The sequence below is a fragment of the Pimephales promelas genome, chromosome 14 (assembly GCF_988280905.1).
Source record: "Pimephales promelas chromosome 14, fPimPro1.hap1.1, whole genome shotgun sequence".
NCBI lineage: Eukaryota > Metazoa > Chordata > Actinopteri > Cypriniformes > Leuciscidae > Pimephales > Pimephales promelas.
Genome location: NC_142782.1, coordinates 34,426,995 through 34,453,417, shown reverse-complemented (window position 1 = coordinate 34,453,417; position 26,423 = coordinate 34,426,995). Strand labels below are relative to the sequence as shown.

At 33.5% G+C, this 26,423-nt stretch overlaps 2 protein-coding genes and 1 long non-coding RNA gene across 7 annotated transcripts in view; 1 reads left to right on the top strand and 2 right to left on the bottom strand.

Annotated features, from left to right (window-relative positions):
- Positions 1 to 1,743: 1,743 nt before the first annotated feature.
- Positions 1,744 to 6,161, bottom strand: dgcr6 (DiGeorge syndrome critical region gene 6). Its single transcript, XM_039671419.2, has 6 exons — positions 6,006 to 6,161; positions 4,591 to 4,707; positions 4,302 to 4,462; positions 4,130 to 4,230; positions 3,931 to 4,071; positions 1,744 to 2,140 (listed from the first exon to the last, which is right to left on the bottom strand). The coding sequence occupies exons 2-6, from the start codon at positions 4,692 to 4,694 to the stop codon at positions 2,060 to 2,062; spliced, it is 588 nt and encodes a 195-aa protein (XP_039527353.1). The 5' UTR covers positions 4,695 to 4,707; positions 6,006 to 6,161; the 3' UTR covers positions 1,744 to 2,059.
- A 356-nt stretch (positions 6,162 to 6,517) lies between these two features.
- Positions 6,518 to 26,423, top strand: part of rasal1a (RAS protein activator like 1a (GAP1 like)) — a 31,447-nt gene continuing 11,541 nt past the window's right edge. For 3 of the 5 annotated variants that reach the window (XM_089119912.1, XM_089119909.1, XM_089119913.1), the window contains exons 1-14: positions 6,518 to 6,747; positions 6,857 to 6,958; positions 7,112 to 7,168; positions 9,387 to 9,500; positions 11,458 to 11,519; positions 15,494 to 15,623; positions 16,181 to 16,262; positions 17,167 to 17,307; positions 18,088 to 18,179; positions 19,229 to 19,346; positions 20,367 to 20,520; positions 22,307 to 22,371; positions 22,457 to 22,569; positions 26,219 to 26,411. In XM_089119912.1, coding sequence (XP_088976038.1) covers positions 6,894 to 6,958; positions 7,112 to 7,168; positions 9,387 to 9,500; positions 11,458 to 11,519; positions 15,494 to 15,623; positions 16,181 to 16,262; positions 17,167 to 17,307; positions 18,088 to 18,179; positions 19,229 to 19,346; positions 20,367 to 20,520; positions 22,307 to 22,371; positions 22,457 to 22,569; positions 26,219 to 26,411 — 1,386 coding nt within the window. In that variant the 5' untranslated portion in view covers positions 6,518 to 6,747; positions 6,857 to 6,893. Of the gene's footprint in view, positions 6,748 to 6,853; positions 6,959 to 7,111; positions 7,169 to 9,386; positions 9,501 to 11,457; positions 11,520 to 15,493; positions 15,624 to 16,180; positions 16,263 to 17,166; positions 17,308 to 18,087; positions 18,180 to 19,228; positions 19,347 to 20,366; positions 20,521 to 22,306; positions 22,372 to 22,456; positions 22,570 to 26,218; positions 26,412 to 26,423 lie in introns of all 5 variants that reach the window. The other 2 variants (XM_089119911.1, XM_089119910.1) reach the window with 2 other exon arrangements.
- Positions 16,182 to 26,220, bottom strand: LOC148973759 (uncharacterized). The gene is made up of 3 exons (XR_016146576.1): positions 23,748 to 26,220; positions 17,607 to 17,640; positions 16,182 to 16,308 (listed from the first exon to the last, which is right to left on the bottom strand). It is a non-coding gene; the product is annotated as an uncharacterized LOC148973759 (long non-coding RNA).

The window sequence follows — 26,423 nt, the reverse complement described above, 5'->3', positions numbered from 1 at the left end:
AAACACAGAGACATCTTCACCCTTTATTCAAATATTATAAACAAAAATTGATTTGTGATCATATGTAGTGCTTGGAGGCGATGTAATATGACAAATTGTGACATCATTTTTGACAAAGCTGTCTTACAAAGAAATTATAAACATGCAAAAACAGCAGAGAACCAACACAATATTAATAACTGAATAACTGAATGTTTTCAATCTGAGCACATTATTTTTATTTGCATGTAAAAATAAAACTGTAGCTGTAGCTGACTGTAGTAAATTATATATATATATATATATATATATATATATATATATATATATATATATATATATATATAAATTATAAATATTAGGGCTGACAAATGATTAATCACATCCAAAATAAAATTAATCCACATATTTTGGATTAATCACATCCAAAATATGTGGATGCACTGTGTATAATTATTTTGTATATATATATATATATATATATATATGAAAAGTTCAGATGCAAAAGCCTCTAAATGCCATTTGAAATTTTCTTCTAGAATGATCATTTTTATCAAACTTGTATATTTAAGTTCAGTGATTTCACTTAAATGGCAATGATAATTACCTATTAATTGTTATTTAAGTGAAATTACTGAAGTTTGATAAAAATCATCATTAAAGAAGAAAATTTCAAATGGCATTTAGAGGCTTTTGCATCTGAAATCTTCATATATATATATGTATATATATATAAATAAATATATACACACATGCATCTATATTTAAGAAAAAAATATAATTTATATATAAAATATTTATATATAATATAAATTATATATAAATCTATATAGATAGATGTATATACATGAAAATATTTCTTCAATATATAAAAGCAGGTGTGTGTATTTATATATATAAAATAATTATACACAGTTCACCCACATATATTATGTAAACAAAAACTTTTATTTTGGATGTGATTAATCACGATTAATCATTTGACAGCCTTAATAAATATATATATATGTAGGTATGTGTACATATATTTTTTCTGTTTTAATTTTTGTTAGTTTTTTTAATTTTGTGTGTGTATATAATATATATTATTTTCATTTTAATTTTAGTTAAAGATTTTGTTCATTTTATTCGTTTTTTTAATGTCTATATAATTTATTTTTTAATTTTAGTTTTAGTTGTTAAACAAAATAAAAAAAAGAAAATATTGAAAATTAATTTAAATGTACCTCCTTAAAGTCTCCTGAATCCTCTGAGTTGTTCTTGCGGATCTTCTGCTCTTGTTCTGCTAGTTTCTCTTGCTGTGCTTCAGTTGTGTTTGCGAGGTGTAGGTGGGTTTCTTAATGCTGAAAGTGTTGATTTCTGCTTAAGCGATCGATTTCAGCAGAAGCTTCTCAGTAAAGACGGATATTGTTGTAGAACAATTTACGGGCTCAGGAGAAAAATCCCCACAATAACCAGCAGCAAACTACAGTAGTACATATCATTTATTTTCATAAGTCTGCCTTCCCGAAGCTTCTTCTGAAGGTCATTTATAGTAAAATCCCACAACAGTACCTGAGATAGTGTGATCGTGAGATCTTGATGTCCGTATCCCTGTGTTGGCTGTGCTCTGAATGGAAAACTACTATAAAACCCTGATTTTCTCTGGTGAAAAACACAAGAAAACAGAAGTCATAAATCATAAGAGTACAGTCAATAAAAGATGAATGATAAAACGGCATCATCTCATTGGCTAAAATCAATTCAATAATGCAAAGCAGACGGTCAAGCTTGATCTGATTTAATAATGCAAATCCTGTTGAAAAATAAATAAATCAAACAAACACACTGTCAGTTTTCATTTTTATAATACAGTTGCTTAACATAGAAAACAAATCATAACAATCAGAATCTAAAAAACTATATTTAATGTCAAAAGGAAAGTTCATGTGGGCACTTTTTCAGTCTTGTCCAGGGTCATGACCTTTCATCATCACCACATGAATGTCAACAAAAAGAGACTCCAACACTTTTGAAGGTCTGACGTCCTACTGTAATCATTCAGGTTTCCACATCATCGGAGATCAGGCAGGCGAGGGTCTCAGGGCAGAGATCCAGAAACAGTCTCTTTCTGCTGCAGCTTCAGGACCAGCTCCAGCAGATTCATCTGCATCATCACCTCCTGTGACACACAACACCGGCTTATTGGGAACAATGAAAGAGAAAAGATGCAGAACGTTTTTTTGTTTTTTTTTTACAAAAGGTACATTTTCCTGTTATAATGAATAATTTCCCTTTATTACCATATAAATATTTGTACGGTCAGCCAGCTGAAAAAGAATAACTGAAAGTTTCTGTTACTATGAGGAAAGGTGTACTTTGACAAGTCAAAGATGAATATTTTATGATAATTTTTACTTTCACACCGTTTTAAAAATAAAAACAGCAGTCTACAGTATACAGTTGCTACTCATAACTTAGAATTGTATTATAATTGTATTTCATACGACTTTAATCGGCATTTTGTGATCAAATCACGCTACGGTAGCATTTTTTGACAAGGCAGCAAAAATCGACAGAACACCGGAAGTAAATACCCCATTAATTTTCTCCATAGCGAAATTGATTTTTAACTATTAATTACAGCATGGTCTGGGTGAATACTCGATTCTGATTGGCTGCAGTGTGTCCATTAAAAAGTGCTAGAGGACACTTAGTAAAGGAGTTCTGGTAAAACTGACCGTTTACCGTTCCAAAATAATAAATAAATGCGCTGGCTACGACAGCTGTGAGTAACCATAGCAACAGCTAGTCGTTTATTATATCAAAACAAACATCTAGTTAGCCATTATTGAGTGACGACGTCACTTTGTAGGGCCACTTGGAAGCTAGCAGTGCATAGGTTCCCTCGATCGAAAAGCTATGCATTTTCCCCACAGACTTTTGGAAAAATCGCAAAAAATAAGATTGTGTTTAACAAAGAGTTGTGACCCTTACACGTTTTGTATATCAAGATAATCTTTACAAGTTAATCCAAAATTTATACATTTTGAAGCCTATATAAAGTTTTTAAAAAACACAAGCAGACACAATAAAGTTTAAAAAAAAAACACACGCAAGTTATAACTGTGTGTTTTATGTCATAGATCAAAACGTGAAAATATTTCGAGGCTTTGTTCACCACAGACCTTATTTCAGGCGATTTAGGAAAAGTCCCATAGACTTTAGAGCGAGGGAAGCGGGAGTGCTAAAATGCTAACTCACTTCCGCGTTGTGGCCTACAGAGTGACGTCGTAACTTCGGCACTCTACACTACGCCTACCTGTGTGTTTTAATTATTAAAAAAAGAAAGTATTTTATTTTTATTGGTTTTTTTTATGTTTTGCTGCTTGTATATAAATTATCTGTATAGGTTTATGGATGTATAGAACAAAATGAAAATAATAATATAAAATTGTAAATGTAAGACTGTAAGAATTTAAGGGGTAGGAGTATATAAGTTTTACTTCTTCCTACTCCTTTTCGCACATATAATAGAAGTATGTCAACAGCAAAGAATTATACATATATATTTTTGCGGCTTTTTTTTTTTTTTTTTTTGATTTTTCCTAAGTTTTTTAAACATTGTTTTATTTTATATACTTTCTTTTTATGTTCCAAATAGCGATTTCAAATTCAAATTCAAAGTGTAACGCCTACGGCTAGACAAGCATAACTTACATGAAAAAAAAACCAAAACATTAGCTTTGTGGCTCGTAAGTTAGCTAAACTGAAGCGGTGTTTAGCAATACATTTATAATGTGTTTAGATTTTTTTTAACAATTCCCTTTACAGGGACTTTAACGTTCACATAACCAAGATTTTCAGACTTTTATAAAACAAGATGGTTTGAATGTTCAGTTTTCATAATTTAGTAAGAACATTAGCAAAACGTTCCTAGAACATGTTTTTGTTAGTTATGAAGAGAGTGACCTGCGGGTTGGTGGTGATGTAGAAACCCGATACGCCCGCTTTCTCCAGCGTGTTCTGTTGATCCAGAACCTTCTGATCCATTTCAGCCACGATCTTCTCATCCATCATCCTCTGCTCTTCTTTCACTCGCTGATCGAGAGCCTGAAACGGTGACAGTCAGGCAGTGTTTGCATGAAAACACACCAGCAGTCCATCTTACCTCATTTTCGGCTCGCTGATTGGTTTTCAAAACGGCCAAATTATGAGACTTGCACGTTTGCAGAGCCTGTTTGTGTTTCCGAACCAAATCCTGCTTGAGCGCTGAAACAGAGAGGCACACAAATCGAACACTCCTTGTTTTGAGTATGGCCTTAAAACACTCGTACACACACCTCTGTGTTCGCTGTGTAGTTTCTGTCTCTGGTTATAGAGGTTTTTCTCCGTCAGGTGTTGAATGTCCAGCAGGCCTTGCACTATTTCATACACCGTCCCATCGATGAGCGCTTGAGCCAGATCACTGAGTGTAGTGTACGACAGACGCTGCTGAAACGAGCTGAAACAAACACACTTATTAGTCCACTTACATTAGCAAACATAGTAGAAAGTGTATAGTCTGCCAAATGAGCGATAAATATGATATATTTATAGATTTGTTGAAGGGGTGTGATGTGGTGTCTGTACCTGGGCAGGTCCTTCACGAGCGCCTGCAACTCTGACAGCAGGTAATAGTGTCTCTCTTGTTGTCTGGCAGCATCAGACTGATCATCACTGCAGTATGTGTCCATCACACATTCAACCCTTATTATGGAAAGGAGAAAAGAGCTCATTATAAAGCAATATATCTGATGGGATGAGTCTCACTCAGAATCAGAATGAGCTTTCTTTCTTTCTTATTTGTCTCAAACAATCAACATAGATACACAACAACAAAACAATAATTAAAACCACAAAATAAAACACAACCACCAAAAAATAAATATGTATATGAAGAGTTCAGATGCAAAAGCCTCTAAATGCCATTTGAAATTTTCTTCTTTAATGATGATTTTTATCAAACTTGTATATTTAAGTTCAGTGATTTCACTTAAATAACAATTAATAGGTAATTATCATTGCCATTTAAGTGAAATTACTGAACTTAAATATACAAGCTTGAGAAAAATCATCATTAAAGAAGAAAATTTCAAATGGCATTTAGAGGCTTTTGCATCTGAACTCTTCATATGTAAATAATCGTAATACCAAAACAACATAAAAAAAAAAAAAAGAGTAAAAATAAAAATTTGTTTGAGAAGGAGCAGGCAGAAGCAATTAGCTTATTTAAACCAGCTTCATTCGCAAATAGAAAACTCTCAAGGAATTATTTGTCTTTTCAGAAAATCTGAGTACAAACATACATACCGTATATGAAATGAATATGAATAACATTTAAAAAGGACTAAGAAAGAAAAAGAGCAGAAAACGTATGTACAGATTTGTGCGTTATGTACTGTATGTACTAAAAATATGCATGCATGTACTCAGTTTTGTTATCTTTTTCGCTGCCTGAAATGAAGCTAAAACTAAATAAAAGTCTAGATTTAAAAAAAAATCACATCACAATTTAAGAACCTAGTAAAATTAACAACTGCACATAAAAAATGCCTTAAACTTACACTAAAAATAAATAAAATGAAAATCTAATGGAAAATAATAAATGTACTTATAATTGTAGTAGGCTATATAAATAAAATGACAATAACACTGGTCTTAGTTTTATTAAGTAACTTGGCAACTATAAACTGTTAACTGTAATTTATTTAAGACTTAAATTATAATTAGTGTGATTAAATGTATTTAATGTAGTAAATAAAAGAAAGATTAACATCTAAATAATTATATATTACCAAAATATGCCAAGAAAGTAGTAGAAATTGGATATGAAGTCTTAAGCGATGCAATAAGGAGGATAATCGAACATAATTTCGCATTATGTAACGTTACTGACTGCAAATACAAAATATGAAATCGGTATGAATTCCTTATTCACCGTTTGTTTCTTTTCCGACTCGACTGCATCATCGTATTACTAAAATAGATTAAACTGAAACACTTACTCGCTTTATGTTTCAAGTCCCAGAGACGAAAAGATGAATTTTAAAGGTGTGTTGAGTTTAAATACAAAGACAATCTTGAGATGCAAGTGATGATGATTGTTTTGAAATGAAGAGGTTAGCGCATGCGCATCAGCGGCGTCCTGGGGTCCTTCAGCACGAAGGGCTGCCCTTTCACATGCCTTCGAGTTTAAAATAATAATTCACTATTTTAAACATAGACATCGATACAAAATAGCAATACATTTTTGTAATCCATGTCTATATAATAATAATAATAATTTCTTATTGCAGGTTACTCGTTTCATTGCATTCATCATTTTCCTTTTCTTTCTCAAAACACGTTTCCCAAGTTTTTCCCCTCTTACTATTGTTTTAAATCGCTGTTCTAAATGTTTTAATTTAATAATTATTGATATGTGATGTTTTAATTAGCGTGTTGTTGCGCTGTGCGGCGCTCACCAGCAGATGTCGCTGTTCACTCAGTTTCTCATCAGCATCACCGAACTCCCCTCATCATCATCATCATCATCATCCGAGAACAGAGTCAGAAGCATCACGACTCGCGCGCTGTTACATCGAGACTAATGCATGGAGATAATATGATGACTTCAGAAAATGCATAAACTGGTGGGTTCAAGATGAAAAACACGAATATGGATTTACGCGTGGATGGATTGGACAGATGAAGCCACTCCAGTCAGTGTGGATCTGAACAAATCATCACCTGAGCATCATGATTTAGGTATTCTAACGAAGATAGAAGGGTTTCCTTTTTTCTTTAAGTATCGTTATCATTTAATTAGCAGCTCTTATTTGATGAATTGCTCATTGTTTGAGCTCTAACCCAGCAGACCTGCAGATCTTCAGTGACATGAAGCTCCTGCGATCATGGCCACAAACACTTCTCTGTACTTTCGCATCGTCGAGGGACGAAATCTGCCTGCAAAAGATGTGTAAGTTCTCGCAAAACATCTCAGCTTGTCTTAAAGGTGATGTTTGATCAGATTATGATCTCGAGTGTCTGATCTGGAATCATAATGCTGTTGACATGATGAGGATGATGATGATGATGATGATGATGATGGTGTGTGTGTGTTTGTGTCCAGTTCTGGAACCAGTGATCCATACTGCATCGTCAAAGTTGACAATGAGGTCGTGGCCAGGTGAGATTTATATTCTTACCTGTGTGTGTGTGTGTGTGTGTGTGTGTGTGTGTGTATATACGTTTGTGTGTGTGTATACAGTCAAACCTAAATGTATTCAGACACCTTCAACATTTCTCAAATTATCACAGTTTATTTGTTAGAAAATGGTAATAAAATATGACATTTTACTTCAAATCATATGATATTTGACTGGTTTTGTCCGTCCTTCTGTTAGACTCTCACACATGAATTATTTTGAATATCAGTCAGCTGTTAAATTTAACTACACAATTAGATAATACCAGTTTAGCTTAACCTATTACTGAGCAATGCTTCATGTTGTTCAGTGTGTGTTTAAAAAGAGCATTAGCAATTACAGAAAACACACTTCAGCAAAACATGATCAGCTCATTTTTGGCCCCACATTATTATTATTATTTTTTTTCATTTTACTAGTCACTGTATGAAGAATTTTTGCTTCATTTTGTTTATATTACTTTATTCAGTTTACTTTATTTTGCTATCCTCACTTACATAAATTAAATAGTAAAAAAATTGGTGTCTGAATTATTTTTGGTTTGACTGCAAAAATGTACATATATATATATACTGTACACTCGCACACATACACACATATATACAGGGGCTTAAAATGCAAATGCATGTAAAATTCGGTGTTGGTTAGTATGTGAAACGGTGTCACTCGCCAGTTGGCCAGTAAAACTGTTATGAATTCTAGCAATGAATGTGAACAAACACACTGTAAAACCTGATGAGTTAGTTCAACTCAAACCGTTTGAGGAAACCGATTGCCTTAAATCATTTAAGTTTATTAACTCAAACAATTTAAGCATAAAAAAATATTTGATTTGTTTTCAAGTAACTCAATAACTTATTGTTAAGATAACTTGGGTAAATAAAGTTAATAGTACTAATGAGTTATTATAACTTAAATCTATGAAGTACACTGTAAACCCGAATAAGTTGGCAGAACTCAAATCACTTTTAATAGTACAAACTTAGTTAGCTTTAAAAGCTAATCTGCTGACATAGTAAATGCTAACTTAAAATATATCAGTTCTGTGAACTCATAAAAATTAATTTGACTGAACTAATTAGTTGAATTTAAGTTTGTCCTACTCAAAGCAATTAATTATTTTGACCGTTAGGGTTTACAGTGCATGAACGACGCTCGGGACAGTTGACGGGCTATCGCCACGAATCTTTAAAGGGATACTCCACCGTTTTTTAATATTAAATTAGTAGTTCATTTAAAAAAAAAAAAAACTTATAATTTACTCACCCCCATGTCATCCAAGATGTCCACATCTTTCTTTCTTCAGTCGAAAAGAAATGAAGGTTTTTGATGAAAACATTCCAGGATTTTCTCCATATAATGGACTTCAATGGGGACCAAACGGTTCAAGGTCCAAATGAGAGTTTCAGTGCAGCTTCAAAGGGCTTTAAACGACACCAGACGATGAATAAGAGTCTTATCTAAAATGAACGAATCTTTTTTTGAGTCAATTGTTTAATTCAACAAACGAAATGAACCAAATTACTCGAAAAAAGATTCAGGAGAGTCACAAGCCCATCACTTTAGACCCTATATTATATAAAACAGACTATATTTTTCTATATATATACACACACTGCCAGGTTAAAACACACCAAGTGCTGTTTATATAGACATATAGATGTGAGGTTAGTCGTCATTTATACAGTGAAAGTGTATATAAGCCGCATCTCATATTGCATCTGTCAATATTTTGCATGATGGATTAATCATCATAATCCTTCATTGATTGCGGCGATCATGGTGTTGTTATTGATCTAATTGATCGGCCACGGTCGGACACTAATGCAAATGATGGAAGCATTAATGCACTTTGCATCATCAGCCGGTTGCCACGGAGAACTAAATGATTGCAACAACAACAAAAAAAGCGATTGCGCGTGAGATTGTGTGTTGCGTCGCTTTCACATGCTGTATTGTGAGAGTTTCCTGAACACCTGGTGTGTGTGTGTGTGTGTGTGGTGCATATTTAAAAAATGTCTTTTGAAATGGAAATGCTCAGGCCTCCCTTTGAGAAATTGGGTGAATTGATTGATTGTTTTCCACCGTCGTCACTCACGGCCATTTAAATTGTTCTCTGTATCCAGGCAGATTGTAATTCAGGCTCTGATACATGTATTAAACTTAAATGATGCTGTGTGTTTTCTGTGTCCCGTCCAGAACGGCGACCGTCTGGAAGAACTTGAATCCTTTCTGGGGGGAAGAATACACCCTTCACCTGCCAACGGGCTTCCATACACTCACCTTTTATGTCATGGATGAAGACACTATTAGGTAACGAATGTGCCGTGATGTCACGGGTGTAAAAGCTCATGTGTGTGTGTCCAGAATGCATGAAGTTAGATGAGTAAATGAGCATCTGACGGACGGTTCTGCTCTTGTTTGTGTTGTCGAGACCCGTTTGCCCACTAACACACATGAACACACACTCACAATCACGGCAGAACATGTGAACGCACAAACACACAGATGGTGTGATGACAGTCGGTGACCAAAGCTCGGGTCTGTTCGGTTCTCACAGCTCAGAAATGACGTGTTTGTCTGGTTTTTCAGCACAAATTTCCAAACATTTATTTACTGGAGAAGCGAAATTACTGAAGATTTATCAAGTTTATGCCTAAACAAGAACAAATATCTGTCAGTGAATCTCTTGATTTAAAAATGTTCAGATATTTGTGCTGGAAAACCGGACTGAAACACTGAGGAAGAACATCATGTTTTGCAGTGATGCATTCACTCTTATTAATAATGGTTATTTAATTATTGGCATTGATGGTTAAAGAATCGTTAAAGGAGAAGTTCACTTTTTTTTTTAAAAAAAACGTTTGCTGATAATTTACTCACCCCCATGTCATCCAAGATGTCCACGTCTTTCTTTCTTTAGTCGAAAAGAAATTAAGGTTTTTGATGAAAACATTCCAGGATTTTCTCCATATAATGGACTTCAATGGGGACCAAATGGTTCAAGGTCCAAATGAGAGTTTCAGTGCAGCTTCAAAGGGCTTTAAACGATTCCAGACGATGAATATGGGTCTTATCTAAAATGAACGAATCTTTTTACGAGTCATTTGGTTAATTCAACGAACGATATGAATCAAATGACTCAAAAAAAGATTCATGAGAGTCACAAACGCGCATCACAGAACAGAGCAAGGCGAGCATTTGAGCTTATAAAACTAAAAAATTTTTATTTAATTTTTAAATGAGCGATTGTTTCGCTTGATAAGACCCTTATTTATCGTCTGGTGTCGTTTAAAGCCCTTTGAACAGTTTGCACTGAAACTCTCATTTGGACCTTGAACCGTTTGGACCCCATTGAAGTCCATTATATGGAGAAAATCCTGGAATGTTTTCATCAAAAACCTTCATTTCTTTTCGACTGAAGAAAGAAAGACATGGACATCATGGATGACATGGGGGCGAGTAAATTAAATTAACTAATCCTTTAATATCCTTGGAATATTTCCATTGCACAGAATGCTTTTATAGTGGAAAAAGGTAGTTAAAATGGTTCTTTTAAGATCTGTTCACTGAAAGGTTCTTTGGGGAACAAAAAATGGTTCTTCTTTGGCATCACTTTTGGAACTTTGATTTGAAAAGTGTTACATTGTATCACTCTTAGAAGAAAGGTTCTAAATGGAACCTTAAAAGGTTCCGTCAGGCGCTTCATATATAGAACATTTCATTGGTTCCCGTCATGGGATCATTTGATGGATTTAGTTTTAATTAAATAATTTTAATAGTTTACTTCTCTTTTTTATTATTGAATTTGATGAATTACGCAGCTCATCAATACGCTTTATCACTAGAACCCACTAAACGTGAAAGTATTAAGCAATCATTTATGCTATTTTAAAGTTTTGGAGTCAACAGGTTTACATGCATCAAAGATCAAAAAGACGTTTCATTTCCTCATACAGTAATATACTGTGCACTTTCAGATTTACAACTTTGCAGGATGTTTTCATTCACTTAGAGCTGTGTTACACTACATGAAAGGTCATTTTCAAAAATACATAATAGGGGCCCTTTAAGACATTTCTCTTTTTTGGCATAAAGCGTTCTATATAACAGAACCGCATTGAACCCTCTTTATCTGTCTGTCTATTTACGGTTCATTATGTCTGTCTGTGAGTCTGAAGAGCTGATTGATGATCATGATGGTGGTTTACTGTAATATGGAAAACGTCAGATCATTAATACGCACCTCATGTTGTGTTTCACGCCACAGTCACGATGATGTCATCGGTAAAATCTCTCTGAGTAAAGATGCGATCACCGCTCAACACAAAGGTAAGCGATGATGCAAGAGAGGACACGCATTCACATTCACTAAATCTAAACACATAAAGCACAGTAATTAAGAAATATGACAACAGAATAACACATTAAAAAAATAATAATATAAATACAAAAAAAATATAAAAAACATATATATTAAAAGACTATTTGGAAAAAAAAATAGTAATATAAATTTAAAAAAAATTAAACATATATATAGTTTTTATTTTTAATGCTCATTTTATTTTAATTTCAATATATTTATTTATTATCTATTTATTATTTATAAATATATTATTTAAAATTATATATACATAAAAGGGGTCTATAAAATCAGCCAGAACTTTATTTAAAAAGGGATGCCATGCCTTACACATTAAAAAAAATAATAATATAAATACAAAAAAATAGAAAACATATATTAAAAGACTATTTGAAAAAAAAATAGTAATATAAATTTAAAAAAAATAAACATATATATAGTTTTTATTTTTAATGCTCATTTTATTTTAATTTCAATATATGTATTTATTATCTATTTATTATTTATAAATATATTATTTAAAATTATATATACATAAAAGGGGTCTATAAAATCAGCCAGAACTTTTTTTTTAAAAAGGGATGCCATGCCTTACACATTAAAAAAATAATAATATAAATAAAAAAATAAAAATTATATATTAAAAGACTATTTGAAAAAAAAATAGTAATATAAATTAAAAAAAAATTAAACATATATATAGTTTTTATTTTTAATGCTCATTTTATTTTAATTTCAATATATTCATTTATTATCTATTTATTATTTATAAATATATTTTTTAAAATTATATATACATAAAAGGGGTCTATAAAATCAGCCAGAACTTTATTTAAAAAGGGATGCCATGCCTTACACATTAAAAAAAATAATAATATAAATACAAAAAAATAGAAAACATATATTAAAAGACTATTTGAAAAAAAAAATAGTAATATAAATTTAAAAAAAATTAAACATATATATAGTTTTTATTTTTAATGCTCATTTTATTTTAATTTCAATATATGTATTTATTATCTATTTATTATTTATAAATATATTATTTAAAATTATATATACATAAAAGGGGTCTATAAAATCAGCCAGAACTTTATTTAAAAAGGGATGCCATGCCTTACACATTAAAAAAAATAATAATAGAACAGCTGTCATATTAAAAGACTATTTGAAAAAAAAAATAGTAATATAAATTTAAAAAAAATTAAACATATATATAGTTTTTATTTTTAATGCTCATTTTATTCTAATTTCAATATATGTATTTATTATCTATTTATTATTTATAAATATATTATTTAAAATTATATATACATAAAAGGGCTCTATAAAATCAGCCAGAACTTTATTTAAAAAGGGATGCCATGCCTTATTAAATATATTCAGATAAAAAATGATTTGTTGTTATTTTGTGCTAGCTTTATGATTGTTCAGAGCGCTGGTTACACGTTTCCTAAAACTGATTTGCATTCATCCTCCACACATACAAAATAAAATGCATCTCACTTCTCATTTCTTTAAAAAAAATCATTTTGAACTTGAGATATTATACAACACTGAGATATTCTTCTTAAGAGTTCAGAAGCAGCTGTCATTTCTAAAAATATGATTTTTGCATAACCAAATTCTTGAAGAGAGAAGGGAAGTGAAGACCCACAAGCATCTAAATGTAAAGAAAACGACAGGAAGTGACTGAATGATGCACATTTAAAGTCATGCATTCAGATCAGTGTTATTTTAGTTTTTTCATTGGAAATAATTTGACTCAATCTTACTGAAAAATAAAGCATGAACTACGAGAGCGAGTACGGGGTTTAGATGAATGCCCTCAGTGCTGTTCTCAGCTGGAACGGAGGAGTGTGTGGTTATTATAGGCACACACATGATGTATTAGCGACCACGCCACCCCACAGTGGGTTTCATGTCTTCCCAGCATGCACTTGCCCTGCATGAATCACGCAGCCTGTCATGCCTGACTCACCCCTCACCCACAGGATCATGGGAAGCGTTGGGCTCTGTAAAACTGAGGGATTTATTGTAACTGTAAACTACTGTAAACAAATGATATACAAATGATATACAAATGATATACAAATGATATACACACATACCGCTTTTATGCTGGTATACTCTGCATGATTATGTGAATTTTATGCATGCATGTTTGTAAACACTTCAACAATATAACTGTGTTTGCTGCAATGTACACAATACAGCCAAGACACTGTATCCCACAATGCAATGCACGACTTGACCTTCCATTTCCAGTGTGACAAATGAACTGCGAGTGATGTCATCTCCTTTTTGAGTAATGTTTTTATCAGACTGTTGATCTGTTGATCATAGACTTTTGCTAAACATCATAAATGTGACAAAATGTGTTTGTGGTATGCAGAACCTTGTTTTAAATAAATCACTTCATGAATTCTGAGCACTGCTTTTATATAACATGCAAAAGAGCATCATGTATGCATTGATTAATGTTCAAACAGTAGTGTTCAAATGTTTTAATTCTGTGAGTGGCATACATAGTCTTTCACATACAGTTATCATCTCAGAAACATTAATTATTACAAATGAGATGAAATATTTTGCATTTTTAATTCAATACAAAATATTTTTCATTTTTTTATTCAATACAAAATATTTTGCATTTTTTATTCAATATAAAATATTTTGCCTTTTTTTTTATTAAATATAAAATATTTTGCATTTTTAATTCAATGTAAAATATTTTGCATTTTTTTTATTCAATATAAAATATTTTTCCTTTTTTTATTTAAAATAAAATTTTTCATTTTTTTTATTCAATGCAAAATATTTTTTATTTAAAATTTAATATAAAATATTTAGTCATTTTTATTCAAAATAAAATATTTAGCATTTTAATTAAATATAAAATATTTTTGATTTTTTATTCAATATATTATAGTTAACTAAAGCCATTAAAAACATATATTTTCTTTTCTTAAAATAAAGTAAATGTTAACTAAAATAAAATGTTAAAAGCAACATTTTAATTTTATGTACTTAAATAACTCAATTGATAAAAACTAAATAAAAATATATTATTTAATATATATATATTAATAAACAACAAAGTTATAAAAACTTTAACTAAAAAACTAAATTCAAAATATACATTTTAATGCAATATACAATAATGAATCAAAATGTTAAAATTCACAAGTTACTATTATTAACGACAACTAAAACCATAAAGAACTTTTTTGTACATTAGATAAAATAAATGTTTACTGAAATACAATTAAATATATATATATATATATATATATATATATATATATATATATATATATATATATGAAGAGTTCAGATGCAAAAGCCTCTAAGTGACATTTGAAATTTTCTTCTCAAATTATCATTTTTATCAAGCTTGTATATTTAAGTTCAGTGATTTCACTTAAATGGCAATGATAATTACCTATTAATTGTTATTTAAGTGAAATTACTGAACTTAAATATACAAGTTTGATAAAAATCATCATTAAAGAAGAAAATTTCAAATGGCATTTAGAGGCTTTTGCATCTGAACTCTTCATATATTATTATATATATTAACTAAAACTGTAATTAAAATGAATGAATAAAAAAATACATAGACAGATAGATTCTAAGTTTCTAAAACTTTAATATTATTAACGAATTATTAACTATTACTTAATTAATATTAACTAATAAAGATTAATTATGAACATAAAAAACCTATATACTATTATATCTCAATGACGGTACTGATTAACAGTTGACATTTGTCACACCGGAAAAGGAATGTTTTCATTGCATTGTGGGATAGGCCTACAGTACCTGCAGTGCATTCAGGCTGTAAACGGCACGTTTTGGCAGTAAATTTGTGTTCAGTTCACTAGTATAGATATATATATAGTGTGCTTTGAGAATGTAAAGTGCTTTGGTCCCGCAGGCTTGGATAACTGGCTGAACCTGAGCCGTGTGGATCCAGACGAGGAGGTTCAGGGGGAGATTCATCTGGATCTGGAGCTTCACAGAGACGCTCAGAGAACCGTCCTGCACTGTCACGTCATCGAGGCTCGGTGAGGAGCTTTCCTTTCTCTCATCCCTCGCTTTCGGCATCTCTAACTTCCCAATCCAGCTTTCTAATAAACCTGCCGCTGTACAGATTCATTTATTTCAGCAATTCAACTTTCAAAGGTGTAACTTATATATTATATAGACTCATTACATGCAAAGTGAGATGTTTCAAGCCTTTATTTGTTATAATTGTGATGATTATGACTTAAACCCCAAATTCAAAATTAGAATATTGTGAAACGGTTTTCATATCTGTAAGCCATAATCATCACAATTATAACAAATAAAGGCTTGAAATATCTCACTTTGCATGTAATGAGTCTATATAATATATTAGTTTCACTTTTTAAGTTGAATTACTGAAATAAATGAACTTTTGCACCATATTCTAATTTTTTATGTTATGAATATTGTTGGCACTGTGACAGATTGCATTTGTTACTCTATCGTAAAGCATCTGCTGAATGCACAAAAGTAAATGCTTTCAGTTGCATTTTCTCCTAAACGTCCATGAATCTGTCACAAAGTTAATTGTAGTGTGTGTTTGTGTTGGTTTCAGAGATTTGGCTCCTCGTGATATTTCTGGTACCTCTGATCCGTTCACCAGAATCATCTACAACAACCTGAGCGCCGAGACGTCGGTGAGAGGACGAGTCTTCATCTATACACTCATCAGAGCGCCTCAAGCTGCAAAACAGACCAAAAAACATCATTAAAACGCCAATCATCTTCTGAAATCACCTGATGATCACTGTATATGAGGAACAGAACTCACTATTAAAGATAAAACAAGCTTTTCCTCCACTGAAGCATAAAACATTCACAATTCATTCCAGAAACTGCAGTTTTTACTGTCCTCCTCCTCATACAGTATTAAAGCTGCACGATTAATTAAGATTTTTATGTTAAATGCTCCAGGTTTGCTGTTCTATGTTTGTAGGACTGCACAATAACTATAAAATAATAATAATAATAAATAAAAATTATTAAGGTTATTATTACTCAATAAAAATATTAAACAGTATAAAAAACAATAATATAAATATTAAAACAATAATTTTAGTTTAACTGTAAAATTACAATACTAATATTTATGACTTAATGTCTTTTGCTGAAAAGATGTTAGTAAGGCTGCATTATTTGGCAACAATTTTGGATTTATATATCAAAACGACTGTAAAATAATACTAATTATTATTATTAATAAAAACTATAAATATTAAAAAATATAAGAAATACTACTATTGTAATATTTCACTGTAAAAAAAAGAAAAGAAAAAATATAATTATTATTTGATTTTTGAGTGCAACCGTAAAATTACAACACCAATCTCTCCATTATTATATTATATTAGCAGAAAACAGACAGTTTATACGCGCTTCTCATTAAAAGTTTATTGCGTTTTCAAACACAAACCCAGAGCGGATGCAGATGCAGTTCATTTACTGAGAACTGGAAACACGAGCTGCTCGTGTGTAAATGAACACCGCGCCGCGCTTCACTCTGAAACGTGCAGTTCAGTCGAACGAGTGTGTTCTCTCCAGATCATAAAGAAGACGCGGTTCCCGCACTGGGATGAGACTCTGGAGTTGTGTTTGGATGAAGGTGCGGATGATGAAGGTGGAAGCGTCACCGTGGAGGTCTGGGATTGGGACATGGTGGGCAAGAACGACTTTCTGGGAAAGGTGAGGTGACATCTGACCTCTGACCTGTCACTGATGGAGTTTTGTTTTTTTGCCACTGTCACCTTTGGCTTTTGGCTTGTTTAGCTGGGAACGTTTAATATTCAATCTCCTGCATTGACACCATTAATAAGCGGTCCCAGCACTGAGCCCTGAGGCACTCCAGTAGCTAGATCTTGATTTATCAAGTCCAGTTAAGACATTTGTAAGATTACAAACATCATACAAAAATTGTTAGCATATTAAACGATGACGTCACTGGTTTCTCCAGAGCGACTGTATAGATAGTTTCCAAGACTCACCGTCTTGTCACTCCAATCCTGTTCGGTCTTTCTCCTGTGTAAAACAAAAGCATATGATTAGCATACAAAAAAATTAGAATATGGTGCAAAAGTTCATTTATTTCAGTAATTCAACTTAAAAAGTGAAACTAATATATTATATAGACTCATTACATGCAAAGTGAGATATTTCAAGCCTTTATTTGTTCTAATTGTGATGATTATGGCTTACAGATGTGAAAACCGTTTCACAATATTCTAATTTTGAATTTGGGGTTTAGCCATAAATAATCATCAAAATTATAGCAAATAAAGGCTTTAAAAATAATTCTATGTGAGTCTATGTAATATATTAGTTTTTTAAGTTGAATTAAGCTGAAATAAATGACCTTTAGCACCATATTCTAATTTTTCGAGTTTCAGTAGTATATAATGATGAAAATGTGTTGTTTTTGGGTGATTATTATTTTTAAGTGATAGGTGTTTGTGTTGGTTTGCGCAGGTGGAAATCCCTCTGTCCTGTTTGCACAGATCGCCTCTGATGCAGGGCTGGTTTCGTCTGCTGCCGCTGGGAAACACCGAGGACGATGCAGGGTGTGTGTGTGTGTGTGTGTGTGTGTTTTGCAGCGCAGTCACATTCATTAGCAGGTGTGTTTGAGATGGTAATGCTGCTTCAGAGATCGTTGTCTTGGTGTTTGCTCATGTTTTAATGACAATCTGCTTCCTTGATTTTGACATGAGAAGCAATTGGCAACCAGTGCGATTTTATGAAGACAGGGCTCGATAAAGACACTCTTGCTTCTGGATCAGTGATGCTGGAAGGCCTGAGAGCATTACAATAGTCCAGTCTGCATAGAACAAGAGCTTGGACAAGGAGTTGTGTAGTGCCCGGCAGGATTTTCTCCATATAATGGACTTCAATGGGGACCAAACGGTTCAAGGTCCAAATGAGAGTTTCAATGCAAACTGTTCAAAGGGCTTTTAAATGATTCCAGACGATGAATAAGGGTCTTATCAAGCGAAACGATCGGCCATTTAAAAAATAAATAACAAAGTTTAAGTTTTATAAGCTCAAATGCTCGCCTTGCTTTTTTCTGTGATGCGCGTTCATGACTCTCCTGTTCGAACTCGTTTATCAAAATGAACAAATCTTTTATCGAGTCATGACTTTTCGAGACATGAGGTCCTAGATTCATCGTCTGGTGTCGTTTAAAGCCCTTTGAACCTGCACTGAAACTCTCATTTGGACCTTGAACCGTTTGGTCCCCATTGAAGTCCATTATATGGAGAAAATCCTGGAATGTTTTCATCAAAAACCTTCATTTCTTTTCGACTGAAGAAAGAAAGACAGACATCTTGAATGACATGGTGGATGACAAGTGAACTACTCCTTTAAGAATCTTTAGATATGTGTTCTGGAAAACAAGACAGAAATACTGAGGAAGAACATCATTGTGTTGCAGTGTATCATCATATTAAGTAAAAGTCCATCATAGTTAAAAATCATCTCTATAAGAGTATAAATCCTCTAAGCAGGCTGTCGTTGTAAAAGCAATTCTCAAACACGCATCTTACAGGTCGGTTTTGATGCTTTGTCTATTATAAAAGCACTCAGACACTCTCTCTCTCTATGCCTCCTTCAGGGGTAAACTGGGTGCCTTGCGTCTGAAGGTGCGTTTGACAGAGGAGCGGATTCTTCCTTCTCTGTACTATCAGCCTCTGATCGAGCAGCTGGTGGAGGCCGTCATCTCGCCATCTGAGGTACCATCACATTCAGAACCGGTTAAACTGACCACTAAAGAACGTCTATAGCTCTCATAGTGTGTTTCAGGCCTATAGAACAAAGGGTTTATGTAATTGGAGAACATTAAAACTGCAAGAAAATCATCTGGTGCTTCACCTTTTCTCCATTAAGAGAACCAAAACACTGACCTGTGGAAACTCTAAACCACTGAAGAATTAGTAAATAAAGTTACTTCCTATTTCAATTGAGGAAGCAAACAGATACAGTAGCAGAATAAATTGAATTTGATTTATAAAACAGGTTAATTAGGGAAACATTCATTCATGTGACAAAACACTGATTCAAATGACTGTAGACATTTGTACGTAATTTAAACTCTGTAGTTTCATGATTTTTTAATAATTCAACTTTTACTTTACACACCGAACACTGAATTTTCCCAAATGCCGTACAAATTTTTTAGCACCATTGAGATACCATTGTAGTTTTTAATAATACATTCAATTATTTTTTTTATTTTTTTTCGTTTTTCAGTTTAATTTTAGTTTGTTTTAGTAGTTTAGTTGTGTTTTTGCCATTTTATTAGTTTTTTTACAAATAAATTAAATACATTTTTGTTTTAGTTATTTTAGTACATCAAGTTAGACTAAATAAAATGTTGCCATGGAAACTAGAATGCAAAAATAAGTTTAAGGTTTTTTTTAATATATTTTATTTTATTTCAGTTATTACTTTAATGGTGCGTTCACACCGGACACGAACAGCGCGTCAGGCGCGAGTGATTTCAATGTTAAGTCGATGCAAAGACGCGTTACGCGCATAAAAAAATTCCTGCGGCACGAATTAGGCGTAGAGCGCGGTACGCCTCATGCGTGCGTCAAGACTGACAGACTGGGAAGAGAGGAGCCGCAACAATGGAGAATATGAGGAAATAATGCATGAAACCTGCTCTAGTAGAGCCCGAAAACGACATCAAGACTATATAAAAGGGCGTATTATGGCCTCATTAAATTCTGTATTTGTCCCAATGCTATTAGGTGGATGATCCCACACCCTTGACCCTCCTGGAAGAGGTCACGACGGTGGAGAGTCGACAAGAGGTGGCCATGACGCTGGTGAAGATCTATCTGGGTCAAGGCCTGGTCGTGCCATTCCTGGACTACCTCAACACCAGAGAGGTCCACAACACCAGTATGTGTGTGTGTGTGTGTTTGATTAGTGGTTTTCCTGTGTGTAGGCGACGTGACGACTTCAGTCCAGCTATATTTACACACACGCTGCCGTGAAGTCATCTCTGAACTTCTCCTCTCTCATTAACGATGTTTTGTGTGATTGTGGAGCGCGTGGGTTTTTCGCACTCGGCTGGTGTTTTATGTTGCGTTTGTGCCGCGCCGATGACAAACAAAGGGTCCAAGTTTCCATAGCAACTCCACAGGAAGCAGCTTCAAAAGGAAATGGAACGATCATAAGATGGGAATGTTTGTAGCGAACGACGATGATGAAGGAGAAAGAGAAAAGTTACACAACAAATCCAACTGGAAAGAGCTTTAATGTGAGCATGATTCGTGATCTGAGATTTCAATAAATATAACAAATAATAGTTTTAATTTCTAATTTTTAGGGTGGGACCGCAAGTAAATAGGCTATTAGATGTCTTCATACTTTCCCCATTTCATTTAATCCCTACTCATTAAAACGGTTGTTCTGTATTACAATTCCGAATATGCAAATGATCCATTATCAAATTAAATATGCACTAATGCACGAACAGAAATCTGAACATTTGATATCGCAAAGTTCAAAACGTTTAGATTCCATAAATCAGAAAATACTGTCGACAGCCAGAAAAAAAAAAATCACCATATTTTTTAGGGAAAGATTTTTTTTTTTTATACAAAACCGTGTAAAAACCGTCACACAGTAATATATATATAAATAAAACTGTAGTTTGTTGTGTGTAAAGCTGCTGAAGTGGAGATTTCTGATTCAAACGCACCGTCTTTATGGGTTGAGATCAGACTCAAACAGATAAAAGTGCAGTAAAATAAACACTAAAATGTGTATTTTGGACCTTTTCTTTCCACTTGTCTGAGAGAAGACATGTAATAGAAGCAAAAAAGTCCAAAATCTGATCATTAACAACCATCCAAAACAACTAATCACTAAAAATAAGCCAGAACAAATAGAATATGGATAGAAATGCACTGCAGTGTGAGTTATTTATAAACATGTTAATTGCAAAGGTGTAAATTCACTCTATATAGCACAAACGGGGCTACCATAATATGTGAGCAACATGTATATGTTTGTATTTTTAAGAGATTAATGTTTATGCGTGGTTATTAAAAAAATTTAAATGAAAGTTCCTGAAATAAGACCACAAAACACATACTAAATATGTGTCCACATCCACAAGACTTTTAACCTATGGATGTTGTCGCTTTGAGTTCTGGCTTCGAAATGATGTGAAAATGATTCTGCCTAATCCTTAACATAAAACACAACTTTAATTTATACTTTGTATGACAGTTTTTGTGTCAGAAGAGGTTTGTGCGTGGGAGTATGGCCTATCAATATTAATAGCATCTGCTAAATGCATAACTGTACATTTAAATGCACTAAGGTGTATTCAGGGTCCTTGGGATGTTGTTTTGACATCTACTGACATCCATGCTTTTTTCAGTTATTTATAAACATGTTAATGGCAAAGGTGTAAATTCACTCTATATAGCACAAACGGGGCTACCATAATATGTGAGCAACATTTATATGAGCAACATGTATATGTATTTCCCACCTTAGCATTGGGAAAACATCACATTTTTTTACTGTAAAAGCTTAGTTGTACTAAATAAATAACAATTTGATAGATTTAATGTTATACATTTATGTGCGTTCTTACTTTGTTGTGTGGATGACAGTCATGTGCATGGAGAAACATGAACAGAAGTTGTTTTCTGTTTCTCCCCAATAACAGCAGATCCAAACACACTCTTCCGGTCCAACTCACTGGCCTCTAAAGCTATGGAGCAGTTCATGAAGGTGTGTGCAGGTCTTCATCTGAAATTTATTCTTGTGTTTATATGAAAACGCGTGAATGTTAGTAAGAGGGTTTGGTGTGTGTCAGGCCGTCGGGATGCTGTATCTACACGAGGTTCTGAAGCCCATTATTAACCGGATCTTTGAGGAAAGGAAATACGTCGAGTTGGATCCCTGCAAGATAGACCTCAACCGCTCCAGGTGCGAGTTCGTCATATAACATATGCATTACAGGAGTTCGTTCTTACTGCGTATCTTCAGCTGAATTACCGGGGGAAAGTAAGTGTTGCCAGGGAACAGCAGTGGCTTTTAGATCTATGTATAGTGCGATTTCACCACATGTGAAATGTCACAGAGAACAAAAGCGCTTCAGGTTTCAGGCAATATTTGAAATATATTATTTACATAGGTTTGGGGACTGGAAGATTTTGTCACCAAGGCTGTGTTTATTTGATCAAAAATATAGTAAAAACAGTGAAATATTAAATGTATTACAATTTAAATCGGCTGTTTTCGATGTGAATATATACCCAAGTGGGTAACACTTTAGTCGAAAGGGTGTGCATAAGACTGACATGACATATGTCTTGAATGTGAAGTTTATGCATGTTTTAGTCAATTGTCATTAAAGGGATACTCCACTTTTTTTGGAAATAGGCTCCTTTTACAACTCCCCCAGAGTTAAACTGTTGAGTTTTACCTTTTTTGAATCCAGTCAGTCGATCTCCGGTTCTGGCGGTACCACTTTTAGCATAGCTTAGCATACATCATTGAAGTGCACAAGACCGTTAGCATTTCTCCCCCAAAAATGCCCAAAGTGTTGAAAATTTAAAACTTGACTCTTCTATAGTTACATCGTGCATTAAGACCGACGGAAAATGTAAAGTTGCTATTTAGGAAAAATATCGAAGCACTTTGGTAATTTTTTTGGGAGAAATGCTAACGGTCTTGTGCACTTCAATGATGTATGCTAAGCTATGCTAAAAATGGTATCGACTGACTGGATTCAAAAAAGGTAAAACTCAGCAGTTTAACTCTGGGGGAGTTGTAAAATGAGCCTATTTCCAAAAAAAATGTCAATGTTTATATGTGAATTAAAGCCTAAATTAATTTTTTTTCATCATATGAACGGTACGATCATGTCTCTTTAGATTAGCTTGGTTCACTTGGATTAGTTTTAGGATCTCTATTAACTTTTTGAAGCATCAAAGTCGTAGTTGCGTAGACTGTCAATGGAAGGACAGAAATCGGTCAGATTTCATTTAAAATACATTAATTTGTGTTTGGAAAATGAAGTTAAAGGGATACTCCCCCCAAAAAATGCAACACTTAAAGGGATACTCCCCCCAAAAATGAAAATTCGGTCATCATTTACTCACCTTCAAGTTTCTTTCTTCTGCTGAACACAAAGGAAGATATTTTGAAGAACGATAGGAACTCTGGCACCATTGACCTCCATTGTATTTGTTTTTTCTTGGACAGAAATCGGTCAGATTTCATTTAAAATACATTCATTTGTGTTCGGAAAATGAAGTTAAAGGGATACTCCCCCCAAAAATGAAAATTCGGTCATCATTTACTCACCTTCAAGTTTCTTTCTTCTGCTGAACACAAAAGAAGATATTTTGAAGAACGATAGGAACTCTGGCACCATTGACCTCCATTGTATTTGTTTTTTCTTGGACAGAAATCGGTCAGATTTCATTTAAAATACATTCATTTGTGTTCGGAAAATGAAGTTAAAGGGATACTCCCCCCAAAAATGAAAATTCGGTCATCATTTACTCACCTTCAAGTTTCTTTCTTCTGCTGAACACAAAAGAAGATATTTTGAAGAACGATAGGAACTCTGGCACCATTGACCTCCATTGTATTTGTTTTTTCTTGGACAGAAATCGGTCAGATTTCATTTAAAATACATTCATTTGTGTTTGGAAAATGAAGTTAAAGGGATACTCCCCCCAAAAAATGCAACACTTAAAGGGATACTCCCCCCAAAAATGAAAATTCGGTCATCATTTACTCACCTTCAAGTTTCTTTCTTCTGCTGAACACAAAGGAAGATATTTTGAAGAACGATAGGAACTCTGGCACCATTGACCTCCATTGTATTTGTTTTTTCTTGGACAGAAATCGGTCAGATTTCATTTAAAATACATTCATTTGTGTTCGGAAAATGAAGTTAAAGGGATACTCCCCCCAAAAATGAAAATTCGGTCATCATTTACTCACCTTCAAGTTTCTTTCTTCTGCTGAACACAAAAGAAGATATTTTGAAGAACGATAGGAACTCTGGCACCATTGACCTCCATTGTATTTGTTTTTTCTTGGACAGAAATCGGTCAGATTTCATTTAAAATACATTAATTTGTGTTTGGAAAATGAAGTTAAAGGGATACTCCCCCCAAAAAATGCAACACTTAAAGGGATACTCCCCCCAAAAATGAAAATTCGGTCATCATTTACTCACCTTCAAGTTTCTTTCTTCTGCTGAACACAAAGGAAGATATTTTGAAGAACGATAGGAACTCTGGCACCATTGACCTCCATTGTATTTGTTTTTTCTTGGACAGAAATCGGTCAGATTTCATTTAAAATACATTCATTTGTGTTCGGAAAATGAAGTTAAAGGGATACTCCCCCCAAAAATGAAAATTCGGTCATCATTTACTCACCTTCAAGTTTCTTTCTTCTGCTGAACACAAAAGAAGATATTTTGAAGAACGATAGGAACTCTGGCACCATTGACCTCCATTGTATTTGTTTTTTCTTGGACAGAAATCGGTCAGATTTCATTTAAAATACATTCATTTGTGTTCGGAAAATGAAGTTAAAGGGATACTCCCCCCAAAAATGAAAATTCGGTCATCATTTACTCACCTTCAAGTTTCTTTCTTCTGCTGAACACAAAAGAAGATATTTTGAAGAACGATAGGAACTCTGGCACCATTGACCTCCATTGTATTTGTTTTTTCTTGGACAGAAATCGGTCAGATTTCATTTAAAATACATTCATTTGTGTTCGGAAAATGAAGTTAAAGGGATACTCCCCCCAAAAATGAAAATTCGGTCATCATTTACTCACCTTCAAGTTTCTTTCTTCTGCTGAACACAAAAGAAGATATTTTGAAGAACGATAGGAACTCTGGCACCATTGACCTCCATTGTATTTGTTTTTTCTTGGACAGAAATCGGTCAGATTTCATTTAAAATACATTAATTTGTGTTTGGAAAATGAAGTTAAAGGGATACTCCCCCCAAAAAATGCAACACTTAAAGGGATACTCCCCCCAAAAATGAAAATTCGGTCATCATTTACTCACCTTCAAGTTTCTTTCTTCTGCTGAACACAAAGGAAGATATTTTGAAGAACGATAGGAACTCTGGCACCATTGACCTCCATTGTATTTGTTTTTTCTTGGACAGAAATCGGTCAGATTTCATTTAAAATACATTCATTTGTGTTCGGAAAATGAAGTTAAAGGGATACTCCCCCCAAAAATGAAAATTCGGTCATCATTTACTCACCTTCAAGTTTCTTTCTTCTGCTGAACACAAAAGAAGATATTTTGAAGAATGATTGGAATCAAACAGTTGTTTGGCACCATTGACTTCCATAGTAGAAAAACAAATACAATGGAAGTCAATGGTGCCAGAGTTGCAATCGTCCTTCAAAATATCTTCCTTTGTGTTCAGCAGAAGAAAGAAACTTGAAGGTGAGTAAATGATGACCGAATTTTCATTTTTGGGGGGAGTATCCTTTTAAGTGTTGCGGGTTTGGAACGGCACGACGGTGAGAACGTTTTTTTTTTTTCCAGTAGTGTGTGAACTAGTAACGCTCTCTTTCCAGACGTATATCATTTAAAGGCTCGGCGTCTGAGGCGGAGGTCAGAGAGAGCAGTGTCGGGCTTCTTCAGGCCTATCTGACCAGCATCATGGAGGCCATCGGGAACTCGGTTTCCCAGTGTCCTCCTGTGATGAGGGTCGTGTTCAAACAGCTCCATAAACGAGTCGAGGAACAGTTTCCAGAACCGGAGAATGAGGTGAGGACTGGA

Coding starts and splice junctions, on each gene's coding strand:
- dgcr6 (XM_039671419.2), bottom strand. CDS start 4,694: ATGGACACATACTGCAGTGATGATCAGTCTGATGCTGCCAGACAACAA. Junction 4,231..4,301: donor ACTACACAGCGAACACAGAG/GTGTGTGTACGA, acceptor TCTCTGTTTCAG/CGCTCAAGCAGGATTTGGTT. Junction 4,072..4,129: donor ATCAGCGAGCCGAAAATGAG/GTAAGATGGACT, acceptor TCACCGTTTCAG/GCTCTCGATCAGCGAGTGAA.